General features: G+C 39.9%; 1 protein-coding gene across 7 annotated transcripts in view; it reads right to left on the bottom strand.

Annotated features, from left to right (window-relative positions):
* DOCK8 (dedicator of cytokinesis 8) overlaps positions 1–23,738 on the bottom strand; it is a 251,124-nt gene that overhangs the window by 32,816 nt on the left and 194,570 nt on the right. For all 7 annotated transcript variants that reach the window (XM_078367972.1, XM_078367967.1, XM_035275978.3 and 4 more), the window contains 10 exons: positions 19,680–19,849; positions 16,530–16,669; positions 14,169–14,351; positions 13,676–13,805; positions 12,621–12,708; positions 7,877–7,973; positions 6,383–6,517; positions 5,023–5,175; positions 2,283–2,441; positions 623–723 (listed from right to left, as the gene is read on the bottom strand). In XM_078367972.1, coding sequence (XP_078224098.1) covers positions 623–723; positions 2,283–2,441; positions 5,023–5,175; positions 6,383–6,517; positions 7,877–7,973; positions 12,621–12,708; positions 13,676–13,805; positions 14,169–14,351; positions 16,530–16,669; positions 19,680–19,849 — 1,356 coding nt within the window. The remainder of the gene's footprint in view (positions 1–622; positions 724–2,282; positions 2,442–5,022; positions 5,176–6,382; positions 6,518–7,876; positions 7,974–12,620; positions 12,709–13,675; positions 13,806–14,168; positions 14,352–16,529; positions 16,670–19,679; positions 19,850–23,738) is intronic.

The following is a 23,738-nucleotide window of genomic DNA, read 5'->3' as shown; positions in this document are numbered from 1 at the left end:
AGAAACATATATTAGTCCCTTGATTTTTATTACATGTTTAAGGTGTGCTGACATCCAAGAAATAGTACTTAGTAAAAGCCTTACGGGGGAAAAAATACCTGATAACATGATGTCTATGTTAATGGCTCTCGGGCAATTTTCTGCCTTTTCTTTCATTTCTCTCAAAATAAAACAGAAGACAAAAGTACTGCCCTTTGTATGATGGTGCATCAGAACAATTTTGCCTCTGTAAGTAATTTCTCCCGAACAAGGACTGGAAGACCAAGTTTTAAACTACAGTATAAAAAATAATTTTTAAAGTAAAACTATCTGTGTATTTCTGAATATAATTGGAAGAAAACCATATAGAAAATAATTCCTATAACATTTGATTATTCTTTTCTCTGATTCCGTGTTAAGTAGAAGATAGTGTTATTAAATAATGTGTCACTCTAAATTAGGGAATCCTTCTGAAAATTTACATATGAATTAACCCACTCTGAATGTTTAATTTCTATATAGTATTCAAATGTCACACAAACCACTATATCCATGTTACCTGTGATCATTGCATCAGTAAGAACTCCACAGTGACAAATCTTCAACCCCAAAGTGATGGCCCTTGTGTGTCAGGAAAGCTTACCTGTACATGAGATCCATGAGCATCTCAGGATCTTCCTGAAATTCCCTCATCTTCACCGTGTCATATAAGATGCTATTCAGATTACAGAGAAGTTCCTCCACCTGCAAAAAGAGTAAGCCTTGAAATAATCTTGGCTTTGTAGTCCCAGATGAAGAGTTAGGATTACATTGAAAATGCAAGGGGAAGCCATGGGAAGGCTTGGATCAGAGGGGAGCAGAGACGAGGGGTGGCAGAGTCACCTAGACCTGACTCTGTAGTTTTCATCTTCCCCAGCCCAGGTGCTTCTAAGGCCTGGATGTGTGTTGGCCCTGGAAATCCATAAATCTGCCTGAATCCTCATACTATGTCTTTCTCCAACGTTTTTGTTTAAATTAGTTTCAACCAGTTTCAGTTATTTGTAAACTGAAAAGTTCTAAACTCTACTCTGGAATATCAGGGCTTTTTATACCAAGTAGGAAGCAGCTTAGGACCTCAGCTTGGGTTCCATGTCTCAGAAGCCTCTTAGATCTTCTCAGGGCTTCAGAGATTTTAGAACCTCTTATAATCATTTGTTCTTAATTAATAAAGCCAACAGTGGAGGGATAGGGGAGCCTGCAGTACAGAAAGAATGAGAGACTATGTCTTGACCTGTAGCCTGTGACAGGTGACTCAGCTACAGTATGTTGCCTTATCCCCCCTCCCCTCTGCCAGCTTGCCAGAGCTCCTAAAATTCCTACCACTAGCGTCATTTCATTGGGTGAAGGCACTGAAGACCATTATTAAACTGTCCATATTTTGATTGGTCTTGTTGGTGAATATCTCTTCATAAATGATGAAATTAAAGGAGTATGGTCAAGATTAAATGAGAGAGGAAGGATCTGAGGTAGAGGAGAGGAAAAACGTTCCAAGAATGAGGATGCAACATTGCTTGAGAGAGCAAGAGAGACTTTATAAATAGGGTTCTCAGACTAAGGGAAAAAAAGAAAACATCCATTCATTCATTCTCACTTAATTAAGACCCTACTATAGAGCAGGCTGGGAGCTGGAGTTAAAAGATAAACGGGACAGGCTAGAGTTCCATGGTCATTGTAATGGACACGGAGGAGATTATTGCCCTTAGGACAAATTTCCTTAGGACAACCTTGTTTAGAAGCTCTCTTGAACTTGGCCCTTCCTTACCCCTTACCAGACAAGCTGGTCCCTTTACCAACCCTTCAGACACAAATAATTCATTCTCCCAGCTACTTATAATTTCCCCCTCACTTGCCCCCTGCCTAGCTGAACCCTATGTTAGCCTTTTAATCTTATCCCTCCCTACAGGCGTTTCTGGCCACCAGATTGTTTATTAATCATGTCCTCTCTTCCTCTAACCTTACATAGCATTTAGTTCCTTACCACACAGTTGACACTTATGTATCACTTGTCTTGTACTGACTCCTAATTGTTTTGAAACTGAGCCCTCCAAATAGTCTGTTAGCATCTTGAGTTTGGGGACAATAGTGGACGTATTTCTTTTTAACCTCTCAGAGCAGTGACAGCACATGCATATTGGACAATAAATGCTTGCAAATGTTATGTGAGTATGTTTCTATATAAATCGCATCTATATGTACATACATACATATGTAATAGTTGGCAGATCCCAAACTCATGCATGAGACATGTATGTGCTTCAGTGTACCTGGGTGGGAAAAGGAGTCATCTGCATGGCCGTGTCCTCTTCTAAATAGGCCAAAATTGTCCTCAAGGATCTTCTCAGGTGCTCTTCATTAAAGTCTGGTGCTCTGCCCACCAAAAATGCCAGCGACATGGTTACTTGCATCTTTACTCTTGCAAAGTTCTACATCAGTGAAAAAAAAAAAAAAGATGAAATGAATAAGAAGCACTTAGCAGTACAGTAGGTAACTGAAGGCAGCATGACCAGACACAAATACCTTGTCAATGTTTCCTTTACCCCTGTCTTAATCATTTCCCCTTCTCTCAATGAAATGGGAACTACACTTTGCACAAGATTCATATTGTTGTTTAAATGGACATTGCTCTCACATACATCTGTCAGGCTCCCTTTAAATTTTCATTGAGGACTGTGCTGCCTTTGTGCTACAAGCTGGAAGATTCTTAGAAAGTTGGGTCTGAGGATACGGTATATCCTTTTGTGCCAAGAGTCTCTTCTTGGGACTTTATTTAAACTTTATTTAAAGAAAGGGACTTTCAGCTTGGCCTCCCAGCACTTTGGGAGGCCAAGGAGGGTGGATCACTTGAGGTCAGGAGTTCGAGACCAGCCTGGCCAACACAGTGAAACCCCATCTCTACTAAAAATACAAAAATTAGCTGGGTGTGGTGATGTAAACCTGTAATTCCAGCTACTTAGGAAGCTGAGGCAGAAGAATCACTTGAACCAGTCGGCAGAGATTTCAGTGGGCTGAGATTATGCCATTGCATTCCAGCCATGGTGACAGAGCGAGACCCTGTCTCTAAATAAATAAATAAGGGAACTTCTGCAGTCAGCATTTCTGAGATTTTGAACTCTGGGTAAGCTTTTGGATTCTTCTTTCTTTCCATAAAGAAAGAAAATGGGTCCATGAAAAAATATGGCTATCTAAAGGGGCCGTGAGGAATGTCCTAAAGCCTTTTAAATAATCATCCTTAATGTATTCAGAGGAGGCTGACTTACTTCCATGGGCCAATTTATTTTTTAATATCACTTGAGCATACTCATTAATATGGCCACAAATGGAAATGCCAAAGAACATATCAAAATCTAAAGCAAACTTGACTGTTCTATAATAAAGCTGAACTCTAAAGTCTTCATAGCTTTGAATAAAACTCAAGTCTTGGCTAACCGTGATGGCTCATGCCTATAATCTCAGTACTTCTGGGGGCTGAGGAGGGAAGATCACTTGAGCTCAGGTGTTTGAGACCAGCCTGAGCACACAGCAAAACCCTGTCTCAAGAAAAATGCAAAAAAAGTTAGCTGGGTAAGGTGGCTTGTGCCTATAATCCCAGTTATTACACGGGAGGCTGAAGTTGGAGGATCACTTGAGCCCAGGAGTTGAAGGCTGCAGTGAGCTATGATTGTGCCACACACTCCAACCTGGGTGACAGAGCAAGACCCTGTCTCAATAAATAAATAAATAGATAGATAAAATATTAAAATAAAACTCAGGTTAGATGACACTGATCATTTAAAATTCTCTTCCATGGGTCATTCTGGCACTAGCTAGTCAGAATTTAGAAACAGGAAACACTTTTCTGAATTCTAACCTGTCTATTGTATTTTTTCCCCACAGATGATAACTTTTAATCTAAAATATTCTTCCATTTCTTCTTCTTTTTTTTTTTTTGAGACAGGGTCTCAGGCTGGAATACAGTAGCACAATCGTGACTCACTGCAACCTCTGCCTCTGGGGTTCAGGTGATTCTTGGGCCCCAATCTCCTGGGTAGCTAAGATTACAGGTGTGTGTGCCACCATGCCTGGCTAATTTTTTGTATTTTAGAGATGGGAGTTTCACCATATTAGCCAGGCTGGTCTTGAATTCCTGGCCTCATGTGATCTGCCTGCCTTGGTCTCCAAAAGTGCTGGTATTACAGACATGAGCCACTGCACTTGGTTATTTTATTAATATTTTGAGATGGAGTCTTACTCTGTTGCCCAGGCTGGAGTGCAATGGCGCAATCTTGGCTCACTGCAACATCTGCCTCCCAGCTTCAAGCGATTGTCCTGCTTCAGACTCCCAGGTACCTGGGATTACAGGCATGTGCAAACACACCTGGCTATTTTTGTATTTTTAGCAGAGATGCGGGTTTCACCATGTTGACCATAGCTAGTCTTGAACTCCTGACCTCAAGTGATCCACCCACCTCGGCCCCTCAAAGTGCTGGAATTACAGGCATGAGCCCCTGGCTATTTTAGAAACATACTGATAAGGGACCACTGCATTTATCTGATAAATTCACTTTTAGGTGCAAATTAAAATGGACGTTGTGGGCCAGGCATGGTGGCTCATACCTGTAATCCCAGCACTTTGGGAGGCAAGGAGGGTGGATCATGAGGTCAAGAGATGAAGACCATCCTGGTCAACATTCCCGTCTCTACTAAAAATACAAAAAATTAGCTGGGCATACCTGTAATCCCAGCTACTCAGGAGGCTGAGGCAGGAGAAGTGCCTGAACCCAGGAGGCGCAGGTTGCGGTGAGCCGAGATTGAGCCATTGCACTCCAGCCTGGGTAACAAGAGTGAAACTCCATCTCAAAAAAAAAAAAGAAAGCTGCTATCTACCTACATACTCCATTTTTTCATTCTCACAGGACAGAATACTGTACAATACTGCAAAATTTCCTTATTTTTTTTTTCTCAGCTGATGCTATGCATTAACTTTCTCTCCCGATTCCAGGTCACTCATCTAGTTTGAACTCTTACACTGGTGGCTCCAAAACTGAACCTCATGAGGAGGTAAAGCGTGGCGCAGGCTTGGCTCCGGGTGACATCCATGCTGCTGCTACAGTGGTGCAGGACTTGGTGACACAGGTTGGCACACTGTTCCACCTCCTCTTCAAAGAGTAAGTCTCCAAACTAGGAGAGACACGAGGGGCCATTAGGTGTCACTTGGCACTTTGATATACTTTCCGAACCGCTGAAATATGCAAATGTCCACTTGGAAAAGCAAAAGCCTAGAATTAATGCATTACTCCAAAAAGATAATGAGCTATGTGAGTCAGAAGATGGATTTAAGCAATGGAGGATACTTGGGATTTAATTATGCACTGCCCAGCTAAGGTCAGGGCTGTGGTATTAACTGCACTGTGAGCCAGGTCGCATTCACTGGTATAATCACAACTATAAAGGAATTAACCTGAGTTTCTTGGGTTCCCGGGAAATTACTGGTGACTTAAAAAGAGAAAACCGTCCTGCTAAGGATGAGCAGAAGGATTTTACTTTCTAAATTTAAAAGATCCCATGTAGAAGGCACCAACTAAGGTCTTCAATAATGGGAGAAACAGGCCAGGCATGGTAGCTCATGCCTGTAATTCCAGCACTTTGGGAGGCTGAGGTGGCAGATCACTTGAGGTCAGGTGTTCGAGACCAGCCTGACCAAAAGAGTGAAACCCTGTCTCTACTAAAAATAAAAAAATTAGCTGGCCGTGGTGGCACACACCTGCAATCCCAGCTACTCAGGAGGCTGAGGCACGAGAATTGCTTGAACCCAGGAGGCAGAGGCTACTGTGAGCTGAGATGGCATCACTGCACTCCATCCTGGGTGATAGAGTGAGACTCGGTTTCAAACAATAAAAATAAAGACATAAATAAAAAAAAAAAAGAAAAATAATCTGCATGTTACCCCAGGATAATCCTCATTCCTCAGGCTATGAGAAATTCATTTCTAACCTTCCCGGCATTTTATGGCATGATGTTTTATAAGACTAATGGGAGTCACATAGAGGATTTAATCTCACTCAAAGGAGGTATTACAGAGAAAGAGTGAAACTGCTAAGTCACTCAGCCGATCTCTTCTCTTACGTCATAGACCTTCAGTGAGTGGCCATTTCAAACTTCTAGAGTTAGGTCCACGTTTCAAGTATGGGAGCCCCTGCTTTTCCTCTGCATAGTGGCTTCCCACAGAATCAGCAAATCTACTTTCTTCCTAGAAAGACCTAAGACCTTTACTGTAAGGCCACTTAGTATGCTCTGTGAGTTTTGGTTCACCTGAAGAGAGAAGTGTGAAGCTAGATGAGAATCTTACTCTTAATTAAGAGGAAGAAAACAAGCATCCCATGTTTACCTTGGCAATGAGGGCGCGGAGTGTTGCATAGCAGTGAGTCAGGTAGGTGGTGCTCTGATCACAGTTCAGAGAACGCACCAGCACCCTCAAAACACCTCCCAGCAGGCTGTCTTTACAGTCCAGAGCCGAGCTTGCCTGGGGGAATGGAAGAACAGCATCATTGAATCCCTGCACTGTGCCAATGTTCCTGACGATTGTAGTGCTGATGTTCCATCTCCAGTGGCGAGGCTTAAGAGTTTGGTGAGCCACCAGGGGCATCATCCATTAACCATGGGAACAGAAGACCTATTTCCAAATGGCTTTATTTCAACGCTTCCAATTAGTTTGGGATTTATTCTGGGTTCCTAAATGAAGGTATAAGGCCCATCTTCCTCATGCTGGGTCACAACTTTCGGAAAGTTCTTTCTTTGTCTATGAGACATAGCTTTCCTTATAAGATTCAAAACACAATTGCGGGCTTCCCAGTACAACCGGGCCTGCTTGGTGGCAGCAGTGCTTCTAAATAGAAGCTTATTTATCAGCTACATCAAGACAAACGACACCAAGGATAATAACAAAAAGTTTCACCCTTTTTTGAAAACTGCAAATATATTTGAGGACGAGTATAGATATTTGGCACCCAATGTCATGCTATATAAAGATATGATGAATGTGATACCAAGCATTAAGTTGTCAAAGATTTCAAAGCCATCAAAAATATCACATACTTTCTGTGTTTATTTTTGTATGACAATTACTTTGATTTTAGATAATTTAAAAGTTAGAGAATTAATATTCCACTGTGTTTCAACAAAATTTCTTCTAGCCCTAAAAGCAATACTGGACCTACTCTAATGAATGAACGACATCTCAATGGAAACATGTAAAAACTCATTTTTCAGGGAATTAAAAACTCATTACCTAGACATCTTGGGAATTTGTGAAAATATTACATAGATGATAAAATGAGTATGGTACGAAGTTCACAAAGCTATATTTTTCTACAGCAGGAATGGCAAATTCACGGTACAAATGACTTTCCTTAACCAATTTAAGTCCAAAGAAGATATCATTTGTCACATTTCGCACTCTTTTTACTTAGCCTCATCATAATCATAGCTCCCACATCAGGCTGTGCCCGTCATTCAACTGGAGTTGACCCATCAGAAGAGATCCTACTTACCACTACTGTTCTAGATACTAAACTATAAGCCCAACATCCTATTATAAACTTGGTACATACTCACACAAATTTAACCAAGAGGTCAGCCTGCCAAACACATACCCTCTCTCCAAGTAAGCCCTAAGTCAAAGAAGCCAGAAGAATGTTTGGTATCTCTGGAATTTATAAGGTAGACACAACTGCAAAGAGTAAACTTCTCAACTTCATTTTAAAAAGAAGAAGCTATGGGATCACATTGATGTCTTTCACAATTTTGCATAAAGAAGTCCTTATTCAATTCTAATAAACATATTCATGGGAGATAGATCAGATTGGGTGTTCGTTTTCCTCACCTGGATAATGTTTTCCTGCATATCCAGGATGATTAAATTTGCTTCTGTAGCCAGATTGCCACTGATCAAGGCTTCTTGATCTAACTCTGCCTTTGTTCTAAGAAACAACAAGAGGTCAAATTAAAGTGCACGTCAAACCTGGCCAGGTTCCGATGATGGCAATCTCTGCACTAAGGCGTAAAGAACTCTCCAGAACAGTCAACCTTGAAATGAAAACAGAGCAACCAGCTCTGAGTAGCTAGAGTGCAGGTGCCTCCTGTGATTCATGTTTTGTTGAAACAATTGTCTAGGTAAGGTCTCTCAGTTATGCTCATCCCCACTATTATTAATAATGATGATGACAATTATAAAAATAACACTATGGGTAGAGAAGCTGTTATTAGTTGATAGTAGCAATTAAGCTGTCCCATCAGATTGTTGCCTAAAGCCTCAGGGCCATGGCTGTATTTCATGCATGAAAACCATTTCTAGATCTGAATAAGGGGAATTCCCTGCAACAAGAGTGAGAGAGTGAGACTGGATGTGATGTGAGCTTGGCAGTGACGCGGCTGGGTTAGGAAAGGGTGGCGCTTCAGAGCTGGGTCAGGGGAGAGTCAGTCTCCGAACTTCCCAAAGACCACCTTGAGGTTCCTTGGCCAAAGGCGTGAGGTCTTTTTGTCCTTTTCCACTGTGAAGCAAGACTGTATTCCTGTAGGGCAGGTGATCTAATATCCTGCTGGACATTACTGGTCATTACCCACTAGGGAATGGGAAATTGCCGGGCGCTCATTCCTCTATAAGGTTTCACTTTAAGGAATCAGAATATTTCTTTTGCTAGACCATCCATTCTCATGAAATCTAAGTGAAGCTGTAAAGGGATATTTTGTATCATCATCCAAATTTAGTTTCAAGGAAAGGTAGGTATGAGGAATTGACTTTACCAAGATGTGTCAGTGGCCAAGGTGTTACCATGGTGTTGGGGTATCATTACGTCAGCTCAGATGTCTTGGACCATGATTACCATTTAGCTGTTCTTGAGCCACCTTAACCTAATAATGCAGGTGCTTATATACCACTGAGGACTCAAAAATAAGTATTTCTGTGTGTTTTACATGTTTTCATGTTTAGGATAGGCTTCTGGTCCCAAGCTGCTTGACATTTTTTCTCATTCTCCAAGTGATAATATTTTTGTAAAATTAATAAAATCTAATTTTTTTTCTTAGAGACAGAGTCTTGCTCTATCACCCAGGCCAGTGTGCAGTTGCACCATCATAGCTTACTGAAGCCCTGAACTCCCGGGCTCAAGTGATCCTCTGCCTCAGCCTCCCGAGTATCTGGGACCACATGCATGAGCCACCAAATTTTTATATTAACATAAAATTTACCATCTTAACCTTACCATCCTTTTTAACTAATTGATTGCTAGTTTAGTTTTAAATTTAGAGCAATGCTGTCCGGTAGAAAGAAGGGGGCCACAAATGTCATTTTATATATTGTGGTAACCACATTAAAAAAAAAAAAAAACAGGCCAGGAGTGGTGGCTCATGCCTGTAATTCCAGTATTTTGGGAGTCCAAGATGGGTGGATCACCTGAGGTCGGGAGTTCCAGACCAGCCTGACCAATATGGTGAAACCCTGTCTCTACTAAAAATGTAAAATTAGCTGGATGCGGTGGCACATGCCTTTAATCCCATCTACTCAGGAAGCTGAGGCAGGAGAACTGCTTGAACCCAGGAGGCGGAGGTTGTGGTGAGCTGAGATCGTGCCATTGCACTACAGCTTGGGCAATAAGAGCAAAACTCCGTCTCAAAACAAAAGGGGTGAAATTATTTTAAATATATATATATATTTTTTGTTTAGCCTAAAAGATCAAAAATACTGTTTTCATGTAAGCAATATAAAAAATCCTGTTGAAATATTTTACATTATTTGAACTAGCCATATTTGAAGCATTTGATGTCCACATGTGGCTAAAGGCTACTGTATTGGACAGCACGGATCTACAGTGTCCTAACTGGTTTTTTTCCAAATTTTTATATTGTCATAAAGTACACGTCTTAACTTTTTTTTTTTTTTTAGATAGAGTTTCACTCTTGTTGCCCAGGCTGGAGTGCAGTGGCACAATCTCGGCTCACCACAACCTCTGCCTCCTGGGTTCATGCGACTTTCCTGCCGCAGCCTCCCGAGCAGCTGAGATTACAGGCATGTGGCACCACAAATGGCTAATTTTGTATTTTTAGTAGAGATGGGGTTTCTCCATGTTGGTCAGCTGGTCTCAAACTTCCGATCTCAGGTAATCCACCTGCCTCAGCCTCCCAAAGTGCTGGGATTACAGGCGTAAGCTACCACCCCCCGCCCATCTTAACCATTTTAAGTATATAGTTCAGTAGTATTAAGTACATTCATATTGTGCAACCATCACTACCACGAATCTGGTTTTTTAAAAGCTTATGATCTGGCCAGGAGTGGTGGTTCAAGCCTGTAATCTCACTATTTTGGAAGGCTAAAACAGGTGGATCACTTGAGCCCAGGAGTTTTAGACCAGCCTGGGCAACGTAGTGAAACCCCGTCTCAACAAAAAGTACAAAAATTAGCCAGGTGTGGTAGTACACACCTGTAGTCCCATCTATTTAGGAGGTTGAAGTGGAAGGATTGCTTGATCCCAGGAGGGTAAGTCTGCAATGAGCTGTGATTGTCCCACTGCACTTCAGCCTGGGAGAAAGAGTGAGACCTTGCCTCAAAAAAAAAAAAAAAAAAAAGAAGAAGAAGAAAGAAAGAGAAAAGAAAGTAAAGCTTACCACCTGTCCCTTTAAAACAGTGGATTTGGTGGCAATAGAATCACCCGGGAAGTTTTACCAGGATTTCTGGGTCCTGCTGGAGTTTCCAATTGAAGTCGTCTAGGGTACAACTGAGTACTGGCAGTTTTTAAAGCTCCCCAGGTGATTCTAGTGTGTAGCCTAGGTTGAAGATTATTACTCTAAAAGAAACAGAGCCAAAATAATTGAAAAATGATCATAAGGAGGGTAAAAGACACCACTATTATAATTACACATTTTCCGTATAGGTAGGTTGAGTAGTTCTAATTTTACTACAGTCCCCCTCTTTTTGTTTTTTTTTAAAAAAAGCATAACCCCCCTGAGAATTTGTAGATGTGAGTCATTAGTTCTGATAACCAGCAGCCTACCAGGTGGTGCAGAGCTGAGAACTAACCTAGAGCAAATTGGTAGGCCATGCATGGTAAGGACCCAATGTTGTGTTGCTCCTGCAAGCATAAGAGAAAGGTTTCCTAAAACACCAGTTTACACAGCCCAGGCAAAACAGGCCCACTTATAGGACTCTTCTTTTCATCTAGAAGAGTAGATGAACTAAACCAGCTAAGCAATTCTGTAGCGCCTACTGCATGTGTATTTTGTAGTTGTTGTTCATTGTCTGAAGTAGAATGTATGGATTCTCAGGTCCAAATATTTTATAAATCAGTCCAGGGAACTTAGTGCAAGATAACACACCCAAAACAAACAGGCATGATACCAGCAACTGGGTTTCCAAGTCACATCTATAATAAAAACATACTTATTTCTTTAATGTTTTAAAATAAATTTGACTCCCCAAGTCCCATAAGTGAACCAGAATGATTCATTCTTGTAGTAACAGCAAAGATACGAACTCACATTTATTTACAAAACAATACTGCTATTCAAGTCTGCCCCATACCCGCTAGGATGGGTGCCTCATCACCCATTGGGTATCCTTCCATGTCAACTGTGTGTGAGGGGTGATTTTAGCTCTACAACATTTTGCTCAGTGAACCCTGGGACTCATTAGGCTATCTGTGGATAAATGGTATTGGAAATACGCGCTATCTAGTCAAACATAAATACTTTTAGCTTTCATAGATCTACATTGTTGCATATATAGCAATACACATCAATGTATCTCTCTATTCAACTATAGCATAGATTTTGATCCAAACAGGTTTTTTTTATTTTTTCATTTCTTCATAATTTTTTTCTGATAACAATATATATTATAATATATATCTACTGCAGAAAACATAACAAAGTATAAAAGAGAAAACATCAATTACTGATATTCCCAACACTCAAAGAAAACAACAATTAATATTTTGGTAAATGTCCTTCCAGCCTTTAAAAAATACATCGACTATATGTCATCAGAGATTGGAGATTCTACTAAAAAAACAAGTGTCTACCCAACCTTTGTGCATTTAACATTATGTCATAAGCATTTCTCCATGTCATTAAAATGATTTTAAAACATTTTGATGGCAATTCGACTTTTAAACTATTTTCCTATTCTGGAACGTTTAGAATGTTTTCAATTAAAAAAAAAACTTTAAGTAGCACTGACATAAATATCTCTGAATGTATATTTTTGTACACATTCTCAGAACTTAAATATTGATTTGAAAATATGTGATCCTAGGCACCGTGTCCTGCTTTCTCTATTTCCCTGCTACCCTCCTCAGAAAATCAGCTGCTTTTATTAAGCCATCTGAGGTTGTCAATGAAATATTAGTTTTCTTTAAATGCTTATTATCAATGTGACAAATTTTTAAGAACTGGAAACTACAACTCCCTATACCTTTGATTATCCTGGGTCCACGGATGAATTGTATTTTCGCAGATAATGATGTTTCATTTTCTTACCCTTGGAATGATGTGGTTGTTTCAGTAATACAAGTAGCCTGGGAAAAATAGTTTTGGACTTAAGGTTAAAAGTAGCACAAAGTTGCTGAGTGACTCACTTATCTAGCTTCTCATTAGCTTGCCGCCAATGTGTCTGCTCTTTCTTCCATCTCAAATTTTCATTTAGTCCTGGAAATCGGTCATTCCCTAGGAGTTAAGAAATACATGATAGGAATTTGATTAGCATGAAACCCTCCAAGATAACCAGAAGTTCATAACAAGCTCAACGGAGAGGCCCCAGCACCATTTCTTGAGCTAATTAGAGTCCATGCTGGTTGCTGGTAGGAGACAAAGCCGCCATGCCTGTGTCCATGTTGGCTTGGTCTTTGATTAATAGACTAGAATATGAGAAGAACCTCTGCCTTTCTGAGTGTCAGAGAGACATTTCTCATGATCAGAGGGTTCCTGTGAAACTCTGGGGCTTACTGAATTATTGGGTAGGAAAGTATGGGTGTCAAATGAGGGTCCTGACCACCACTGAAACTACGAGCTCCCTCCAAGTTCTCTGTCATTGTGTCCCTTCGAATACAATAAGCTGTCACTCTGTTTCACTTTGAGCATGGTGAAGAAGACAAAGGGTACCTGGACATTTCATTCTATTTGAGCTCAGCCTTTTTGAGATCATTCCTCCTGTGGTGGAATCCTTGAATGAATGGGACATTCTGAAACCATTTAAGGGAATTGGTTCCATTCTAATAGTGCCCTGAATGATCCAAAGAGATGACTTTGGACCAAGAACTATTCAGTTTCTTGACCATGCTCCACATAGACTTGTCAAATGTCACCTATAAAGGCCTCAGTCTTGAGGGAAATACCTTCCACCTCATCCATGACTAATATTCTTAGAGGTGACCTTTTATCATCAACACATTTTAATTAAAAGATGTCATTTGGTGCTGTTTTCAGGGTTCCTATGATTGTAGGACAGCGCTTTCACTCAAAGGCACAGGGCTAACACAAATGTCACACACAGACTCCCAGAATCAGCAGTCTCTGACACTACTGTAAATAACTCAAGAAAGTAGTGGTGTCTCATTGTGTTGGGAGGACATTCCTCCCCACAAACAGTGAAAAACTGTCTGACAGAAAGCAGGGCAGGGCCAGTTCAACACACCTGGAGCCCGGCGGCGCATCATCTCCCCTCTGGCCCCTTCCCCACGGAGCAAAGCCTCTTCCAGCCGGGCCTTGACATCCCTTGACTTCTGCAAGACTTGGGTACTGACTTTATCAGAACTCTGTTTTCCCTAGACAAGACAGAGGCAGGAGAACATGTCCTTTGGTGAGATCTCTGTTGATGTGGAGAATTATCAAAACGGTACACTCCACAGTGATGCCAGCCAGTTTTGACACGTGCTACACCGAAATGCTGTTCTGGGGCAGCCTATGGCCAAATTCTGTTAACAGGAATAGGGATCTCTCTACAGAAGGCAGAGATCCTTTCCCTATGAAATGATTATATCTATATATACAAATGTGGTATGGATTTGAATATCGAAATGAGAAAAATTAATGACGCCTCCATGGCCCAAACAAAGAGGATGAGTAACAAGACAGAACTGCCCCTGAGATATAAGAGCTGGCATAAAGTTGTGCCACTCCAGACTTACCTTGTACTCAAAACAGAAGACACAGATGAAAAGTATATCTAAAATTCTGTTGAGTTGCACTGACGGCAGGTCAGCAATCCACTTCCTAATGAGGCTCTGATCAGCATTTTTCATGATCCAGAGGAAGCAGATCATGAGGCTGCGGGTGGTGTCCGCACTCAGCATGTTGTACTGCTTATAGGGCTGGAGGGAGGCAGATGGGAGATGGAGGCCAGGGAAAAAGTCAAGCAACAGAAAAATCTTAGGCTTAACAGTCAAGCAACAGAAAAATTCAATGTGTTATCTTAGAATACCATGACTGTACTTCATTGCAAGGCTGGAGATCGGCTTCCAGTAGCCCTGTCTTCCACAGGCAGGGGAAGCTGTGTTTTTTGAGCAGGGTTACTCAGCAAAGAGGTTCGCCTGGGGCAGGATTTGGGTCAGGCTTTCAGCAACCTATCTGGGTACCTCTGTCTTTGGAACAGTGTGGCCTGGTGATCTGCCCTGGGCCTTGACCACGCACGCTGCAATCCCAGTGATACAAAGGGGCTTTCATGCTGCTGAGATCTCCTAGTATTTCTCCTTGCTGCTGGACAGCAGAGGGTTAGACTTACAGGGGAGAAGGAAACTGGCTGGATGCCATGAATAACCTTGCTGTTCAAGATTCAGCTTCTTTGTTACATAGTCCAAAGTGTAACATAAGGGTCATGAACTGCTCAGCAAAGTAATCAAATCCATGTTTGTGGAGTTCTCCGTAATGGAAGTTTAATCACAATTTACGTTTGCTTGGGGCGGGGGTGTGGGGCTTCAGGCGATTGGCTTTAATATTTTGGCCACAAGTATTCATTTTGAAGTGCTAAGCACACTCTCTGTTACTCATCTCATCAACACAAATAACAGTAATGAGGCTGTACCCTTGGTTCATGCAGCATAGCTAATATCCGGTGGAATGCACTGGTAAAATTGCAATGAGGAATTTGTGGATATGGGAGGGAAATGTTAGTTTTGAACAGAAATCATAGAGGTTATAAAGTAACTGTAACTTTAGTTACTCTGAGTTTGTTACAAGAATAAAGGAAATCTCGAGATATAACCTCACAAGGACTATGCTCTAACAGGTGAACTTTGGGCTTTTGAGTTTTTCCTTTAGAGGCAAATAATATAAAAGGCATATACCGCCTCAAGCAGCTAACTTGGGTAAGATGGACATTAGAAAGGTGGAGGAGGTCATAAAACACAGTATTTCTCCAAATATAAGATCAGTGATGTAAAATCTCAATGTCTTTTCTCTGTCGCATCTTCCTGCTTGCTGCCTCCCCAGTTCTCATGGGGATGGGGCTTGCTAAGTGCTGGAAGGAAAAGAAGAAAGTCATCCAGCAAGAAGAGTTAGGTCAGGATGCTGCCTTCTCATGGGAGAAGTAAGTTAAGTTCTCTGCAGATCTATACCCTACACTGAAATGTAAAAGTAAATGAGGCTGGGGGATGCAGTGCTGATTTCACAAGGGATAGTCAGAGCTCATCAAGGAAGAGAGATGAATTCCACCTCAACTAAATCAGAAGATGCCTTCCCAGAGGAGCCCCTCTTTAATTCCAGAGTCCAAGCAAAAGGACAGAGCCAAACAACCCTCCTTAGGCTCCCTGGGGTCCTGGAAAATCTGCAGTGTTTTGCTCAGGAAGCCCTTATGCTAAGCTACCAGACTCCTTCAATTTTTTTGGACGCATAACACAGGATGAATTATATACACATAGATTGAAAACAGTGTAAGCCTCCACCCTCAGGGAGCCTTGGTTTAATCTCCTCTGTAAGGGTCTTACATTTCCCAAGTTTTCCTCTTTTCTGCTTTCTTGAACTTGATTAAACTCTGCACCACTGGGACTGCCTGAATTTGACCTGTACATCTCTTGCTGTTGCCAGAACTCTGACTCATGTGCGCCTTAAGTGCCAGCCTCACAATGATTCTTTCCAGCAATATGAGGCAGAAACCATCACTGCCTGCGCTAAGCTGAGTTTTCTTATTGGAAGATGACAGAAGAGACTGGGTATGGTGGCTCATGCCTGTAATTCCAGCACTTCGGGAGGCCGAGGCAGGTGTATCACCTGACATTAGGAGTTTGAGACCAGCCTGGCCTTCATGGTGAAACCCTGTCTCTACTAAAAAATACAAAAAAAAAAAAAAAAAAAAAATTAGCCAGGCGTGGTGGTGCACACCTGAAGTCCCATCTAATCAGGAGGATGAACCTGGGAGGTAGAGGCTGCAGAAAGCTCAGACCAAGCTACTGCACTCCAGCCTGTGCAACAGAGTGAGACTCTGTCTCACAAACAGAAAAAATGACAGAAGGCATGAAATGAAAAATAAATTAGACACATGTGCACTAACATACCAAGGAAGACAGCATCATTCCACTTGTTTTCAAATTAAAATGATTCCCTGCAATGGCCAGAGCCACGTTCTGGTTGATGGCACTGGCTCCTTCTTGTTCTTCATCCGAGCCACTGGTGCGACTTTTCCAACAACGTGTAGCTGCAATGGAATTAAAACATCATTTGTGATGTCAAGCCAAACATGACATTTCCCTATGTACCCTACCCAATAAGAGACTGATATTTAATTGTCACTAAAGTCAGCGCAGTAATTTAAAACCTGATATTTAGCATTATTTATCTGCTACCATCTATAGGAAAACATAGGCAGGCTAAGAAAAGAGACGATGTCTAGCACAAGATTAGGCTAGAAATCAATTTTTCAAATTGTGTGAACAAAAAGTTTTCAAAACATCCATAACAGTTTCCTGTAACATAATTTTTAAAACTTTATTCTCTATTTTAACAATTGACATTATTTTAAATAATGACCAAACAGAAGAAATCTACAATTGCAGAATTAAGCCCATACCCTGTATAGAATAATTAGCTATTATTACAAGCTCGGCAATAACTTGTTATATTTCAAATGTTTAAAATGAATGTCAATTTATTATATCTACGTAACATAGACACAGCCATATTTATAGATAGGTCTAGATGTATGCAAACACGGAACAAGGATATACCATTTAAAAGTCTGGTTTTTAAGAATGCTACCAAGCATACACTCAAAACCTATTAATATTTCAAGCAGTTCTGGGGAAAGTGTGGTAAAACATTCAAAACTGATTGATTCTCTCCTGCTTTACTAAAAACTCATGTTTTACTAGACCTGTCAACATTACAGCCATCTGGGCCTTCAATTCTTAAAAAAAAATTGAGTTTAAATAACATTCTTTTCCACTAAAGTTGTGAAAACAAAACCCAGTTCTTATTTATGTATGTATTTATTTATTTTGAGACAAAATCTCACACTGTCATCCAGGGTGGAGTGCAGTGGTACCATCTCCGCTCACTGCAATCTCCACCTCGATCCTCCTACCTAAGTCTCCCAAATAACTGGGATTACAGGTGTGCCACCACACCTGGCTAATTGTTGTATTTTTAGCGGAGACAAGGCTTGCCATGTTGGCCAGGCTGGTCTTGAACCCCTGGCCTCAAGTGATCTGCCCACCTTGCTCCCAAAGTGCTGGGATTATAGGGGTAAGCCACCACATCTAGCCAAAACTCAGTTTTTAGAGATAATTATTAAGGCCATTGGGATTTAAAACAAATAGTTAAATAAACAGCATATGGAAATTATGTAAGACCTAATAACATTATCACAATGAACACAGAGATACATACTTATTTCCCCTTAATCATCATAGGGTATTAGTTACAAGAAAAAGTGGGAAAGATACAAACATGTGCTGTGCAAATGCTTTTATAGAAGTTCTAGTTTCATCTTTATCATTACCCTAAAAGGTAGGCATTGTTACCACATTTTTACAGTTTACAGGAAAGGAAGGCACAAAGAAGTTGAGCCTTTCAACGGTCACTTATATTCATAAATGGGGCTGGAATCTGAATTCAGATGCATCTTTTTGAAAGATTATATTCTTACGAGTTTATCAACCTAAAGATTCTATATGTAATAAGTGCTATGTAAGCGATAATAATAAAATACTTTTCATAATTTTCTCATCAGCTACATCATGACCATAAAGTTCAATGCATATACAAAGAAGTCTCTGAGGTTTAAAAGGCTCAGAGACCAAATGTTGAAAGTTCTGATTCCAAGTCACTGATACGGAATATTCTAATCGACAAGGAAACGTTGGAGAATGTGTGCTAAAGTGGTTCCCGGCTTTGGGAATAAGCGACCTCTAGAAATGGAAATTTTTAGAAACTTTCTAGCAAGGTTTCTCAAGAAGGGCTGCAAGTCACATGCCATGCTCTGCATTACATCTCTAAATGTTAAAAACAACTGTTTTCAATTCCCCACAGTCAGGCGCTACTGGAGGAAGCCGCTGACCTCATGGTGCAGCTTGCTCAGCCCTGTGTGCTGAGCTTGATTCTGTCATTTCCTTGCACTCTAGCCCCAACAGAACTCCACAAACCCTAACCCGCGCCTCAACCCTTCTCTTCCAAGCTACCCCTTTAGCAGTTTGCTGAAGGACTTTTTTCAAGAAAGGAGAGAATTACTTCCGTAGGAATACTTGCTTTACATTTTATGATTATATGATTAAAGGCTATGGGTGTTTGGTCCCATTTTCATGAACTAAATACTTGCCACTGTAATGATATTATAAATAATTTAGTCACACATGATACTTCCCATGTGGAGGAGGTGGGAAAACCTGGATGGTTCCAAGATTTCAAGGAAAAGCAAGAACTACTCTGACAAGATCAGAAGTTTGTGAGGGTGTGTGTGTGTGTGTGTGTGTGTGCGCACGCACGCATGCAAACACATGTACGTTGTAGACAGGGTAGGTTGATGGACTGCCTTTCTCAGGTCAACATAAGAAGTTCTTCTATTTGGGAGGGTTTTTTTCCCCTCTACATTCCCTAATCCACACTGTAATTTGTAAATAAACTCAGGGGTTTCACAAAACCCCTTTAAGAAAACTTATCCTTTCCTCTTGTTGCTAATCTAGAGATATTAACCTCAAAATTAGCCACTTAGTGCCAAAAGCAAAATTTCTCTGCTATGCTAGAATTTTCTAATACTGACACATGCCATGATTTTTTTCTTGCATGGAAGAATTATTTGGATTCATTTGAGATTGCTTTTTTGCTTACCTATTCATAAAAGAAAAGGGAAGGAACACCTTTATTTCAAGGTGTTAGAGCATAGTCTCCAAAGGGAGTAATTCTGTGATTATTTCATCCTCTGTGGTGTATGGTTTATAAAGTTCACCCCACACTAGCAGATCAATGAATGAATAAATAAATGAACAAATAAGTAAATAATTTCTAAACAAAAAACATATATGGGGTTATATGTCTTTTTTTTTTTTTTTAACTGATTGGGGCCTGAGTTAAAGAGGTTTGGAGACAGACCATTGTTGAGAATCGCTCATATGAACATTTCAGCACTGGAATTAATGACAGAGACCTCATTCAGATGGGGCATTTGACAGGGGCCCCCATCAATCCAAGAAAGAAAACAGAAGGGCCATTACCTGTAAAGTCATAGAGCTGTGGCAAAGCATCCAAAATGATGCCAACTAAAGGCAGGTACAGGGCAGCAATTTTGACCTTCACCTCTGGTTTGACACAGCGTGCGTCCAGGTCATGAGAACTTAGCAGGCTGTGAATGGCACTGACAGCTTTCCTTTGCACTCTGCTGATTCTGTTGGCGCAACACAGGAATCAAGAGGTTATGGTGAAGGGAAATTGACTAAAAGTGCTTTTCAACAGTCAAGAGTGATCAACATGCTCCTAAGCAATGAGGTTACTGTGAAAACCAAGCGACAGAAGATCGAACTATACAGAATCCAGAAATAGACTGCCTGTGTTCTAACCCTGGGTCTATTGTTTAGTATGATGTTTTCAAGTTCTTCATATTGTAGCTCAGTACTTCACTCCTTTTTATTGCTAAATAATATTCCATTGGTGAATTTTATTTATCCATTCATCAATTGATAAACATTTGGATTGTTTCTGCTTTTGAGCTATTATGAGTTATGAATGCGATGAATATTTGTGTACAAGTTTTACTTTTCTTGGGTACATACTTCAGAGTACATTTGCTGGCTTGAATAGTAACTCTCTGTTTAACTTTTTTGTTTGTTTTGAGATGGAGTCGCCCAGGCTGGAGTGCAGTGGCGCAATCTTGGCTTACTGCAACCTCCACCTCCCAGGTTCAAGTAATTCTTCTGCCTTAACCTCCTGAGTAGCTGGGACTACAGGTGCCCACCACCATGGCTAATTTTAGTATTTTTATTAGTGACAGGGTTTCACCATGTTGGCCAGGCTGGTCTTGAACTCCTTGTCTCAAACGATCTGCCTGCCTCAGCCTCCGCAAGTGCTGAGATTAAAGGTATGAGCCACTGTGCACCCAGCGTCTATTTAACTTTTAGAGGAATCAGCAAATTGTTTTCAGTGGTGGCTGCACAATTTTACATTCCCACCAGCAGTGTCTGAAGGCTTCATTTTATTCTTGCCAACATTTTATTATCTGTCTTTTTTATTATATCCATCTTTTGGGTATCAAGTGGTATTTAATTGTGATTTTGATATGCATTTCCCTGATGGCTAATGATGCTGAACATCTTTTCATGGTCTTATGGCCATATCTTCTTTGGAGAAATGTCTATTCTGATCTTTTGCCTTTTAAAAAATTGTGTTGTCTTTTTATTACTGAGTTGTAAGATTTTAAAATATATATTCCAGATACAAGTTCCCTATTAGGTTTTTGATTTGCAAATATTTTCTCCCATTCTGTGGGTTGTCTTTTCATTTTTTGGGATGGTGTTCTATAAATCACAAAAGTTTTAATTTTATTGAAGTCCAGTTTTCTGTTTCATTATTGTTACTTACACTTTTGAGTGTGTCATATTTAAGAAACCATTGCCTTTTCTAAGTTTATGATGATTTCCTCTATAATTTTATGTAATAATTTTATAGTTTTAGCTCTTACATTTAGGTCTTTGATCTATTTGAGTTAATTTTTATATATGATGTAAAATAGGGTCCAACTTCATTCTTTTGAATGTGGATATCCAGTTGCCCCAGTGCCATTTATTGAAAACACTATTTTCCCCCACTGAATTGTTTTGACACTCTTGTCAAAAATCAATTGACTATAAATATGAGATTTATTTCTGGACTCCTACTTCAGTTGTATTGATCTATATGTCTATCATATGTCAGAACCCCATAGTCTGGACTACTTTCGGTTTACAGTAAATTTTGAAATTGGGAAGTGTGAGTCCTCCAATTTGTTCTTGTTTTTCAAGGTTGTTTTTGGCTATATTGGGTTCCTTGAATTTCCACACAAATTTTAGGATCAGTTTGCTAATTTCTGCCAAAAAAAAAAAAAAAAAAGCAAGCTAGAATTTTGACAACTGCATTGACTCTATGGATCAATTTGGGAAGTACTGTTATTATATTAAGTCTTCTGATCCATGAACATAAGATATCCCTCCAATTATTTAGATCTTTATTTCTTTCAACAGTGTTTTGTCGTTTTTAGTGTATAAGTCTTCTATTTGTTACATTTATTCCTAAGTATTTTTTCTTTTTGATGCTTTTATATAAAATTGTTTCCTTAATTTCATTTTCAGATTGCTCATCATAAGTGTATAGAACACAATTGATTCTTGTATGTTGATCTTGTACTCTGCAACCCTGATGGACCCAGTTATTAGTTCTACTAGATTTTTTGTGTGGATTCCTTATAATTTTCTATAAACAGAATTATGCCATCTATGAACAGAGACAGTTTTACTTCTTTTCCAATTTAAAGGCCTTTTTTTTTTTTTGAGACAGGGTCTTACTCTGTCATCCAGGCTGGAGTGCAGTCGTGCAATCTCGGCTCAATACAACCTCTGCTTTCTGGGACCAGGTGATTCTCCAGCCTCAGCCTCCCAAGTAGCTGGGACTACAGGAACGAACCACCAATGCCCAGCTAATTTTTGTATTTTTTTTTTGTAGAGACGGGGTCCACCATGTTGCTCAGGCTGAGCTCAAAGCGATCTGTCCACCTTGGCCTCCCAAAGTGGTGGGATTTCAGGCATGAGCCACCTTGCCCAGCCTAGATGCCTTTTATTTTCTTGCCTAACTGCCCTAGATAGAACTCCTAGTACATGTTGAATAGAAGTGGCAAGAGTAGACATTTTTATCTTGTTCCTAATCTTAGGGAGAAAGCCCTCAGTTTTTAACCTATAAGTGTCACATTAGTTGTGGATTTTTCATAGAGGCCCTTAAGTCAAGTTGAGGAAGATCTCTTATTTCCTAACAGGTTTGCTATCAGGAAGGGTTATTAGGTTATTAAATGCTTTTCTTTGCATCTACTGAGATGAGTGCATGGGTTTTATCCTTTATTTTATTAATATGGTACATCAATTGATTTTCAGATATGAAGACTATCTTGCATTCCTAAGATAAATCCTACTTAGCCATGGTGTACAATCCTTTTTATATGTTGTTGGATTCAGTTTGCCAGTTTTGGTTGAGGGTGTTACATCTATATTCATCAGATACTGGTCTATTCCTTGGAATAGAAGACTAGAAGTTGATAAAAAATTAGAATTAATTCTTTAAAAAATATTTGGTAGAATTCATTAGTAAAGCCCCCCAGGTTTGGGCTTTTATTGTGGTAATTTTTTTAAAAAATTTATTATATATATATATTTAAACATTTTTTTATTTTATTTATTTATTTTTGCAATGGAGTTTCACTGTTGTTGCCCAGGTTGAAGTGCATTGGCATGATCTCGGCTCACTGCAACCTCTGCCTTCCAGTTTCAAATGATTCTCCTGCCTCAGACTCCTTGGTATCTGGGATTACAGGTGCCTGCCAAAACACCCAGATAATTTTTATATTTTTAGTAGAGACAGGGTTTTATCATGTTGGCCAGGCTGGTCTCAAACTCCTGACCTCAGGTGATCCACCCACCTCAGCCTCCCAAAGTGCTGGGATCACATGTGTGAGCCATTGCACCCAGCCTAAATTTTTAATTTGTGTGGGTACATAGTAGGTATATGTGGGAAGTTTGATTGCTAACTCAATCTCTTTACTTGTTGTATGTCTATTGGATTTTCTATTTCTTCTTGGAGTCAATTTCAGTACTTTGTATCTTTTAAGAAATTTATCCATTTAATCTAGGTTATAAATTTGATGGCTTTCAGTTGTTCATAGTATTCTTTTATAATCCTTTTTATTTCTGTAAGGTCTGTTGTGATATCCCCTCTTTCAATTATGACTTTAGTAATTGAGTCTTCTTCCTTTTTTCTTGGTCAGTCCAGCTAAAGATTGGTGAATTTTGTTGCTCTTTTCAAATAACAAGCTTTTGGTCTTGTGTATTTCCTCGATTGTTTTTCTATTCTTTGTTTTATTTTGGCTGTCACATTTGTTATTTCCTGCCATCTGCCTGCTTTGAATTGTTTGCTCTTCTTTTCCTAGATCTGAGTATATCCTTTAAACATTTTGTTAAGACCAGGTACACATATTTATTAAATTATTCAAGAACAGTATATTGAAATAAAAAATAGGCTGTATTAACATCCCCAAATAA

The sequence above is a fragment of the Callithrix jacchus genome, chromosome 1 (assembly GCF_049354715.1).
Source record: "Callithrix jacchus isolate 240 chromosome 1, calJac240_pri, whole genome shotgun sequence".
In the NCBI taxonomy this organism is placed as follows: Eukaryota; Metazoa; Chordata; class Mammalia; order Primates; family Cebidae; genus Callithrix; species Callithrix jacchus.
Note: the sequence above shows the minus strand (reverse complement) of the source record. Positions and strands in the feature narration are given on the sequence as shown.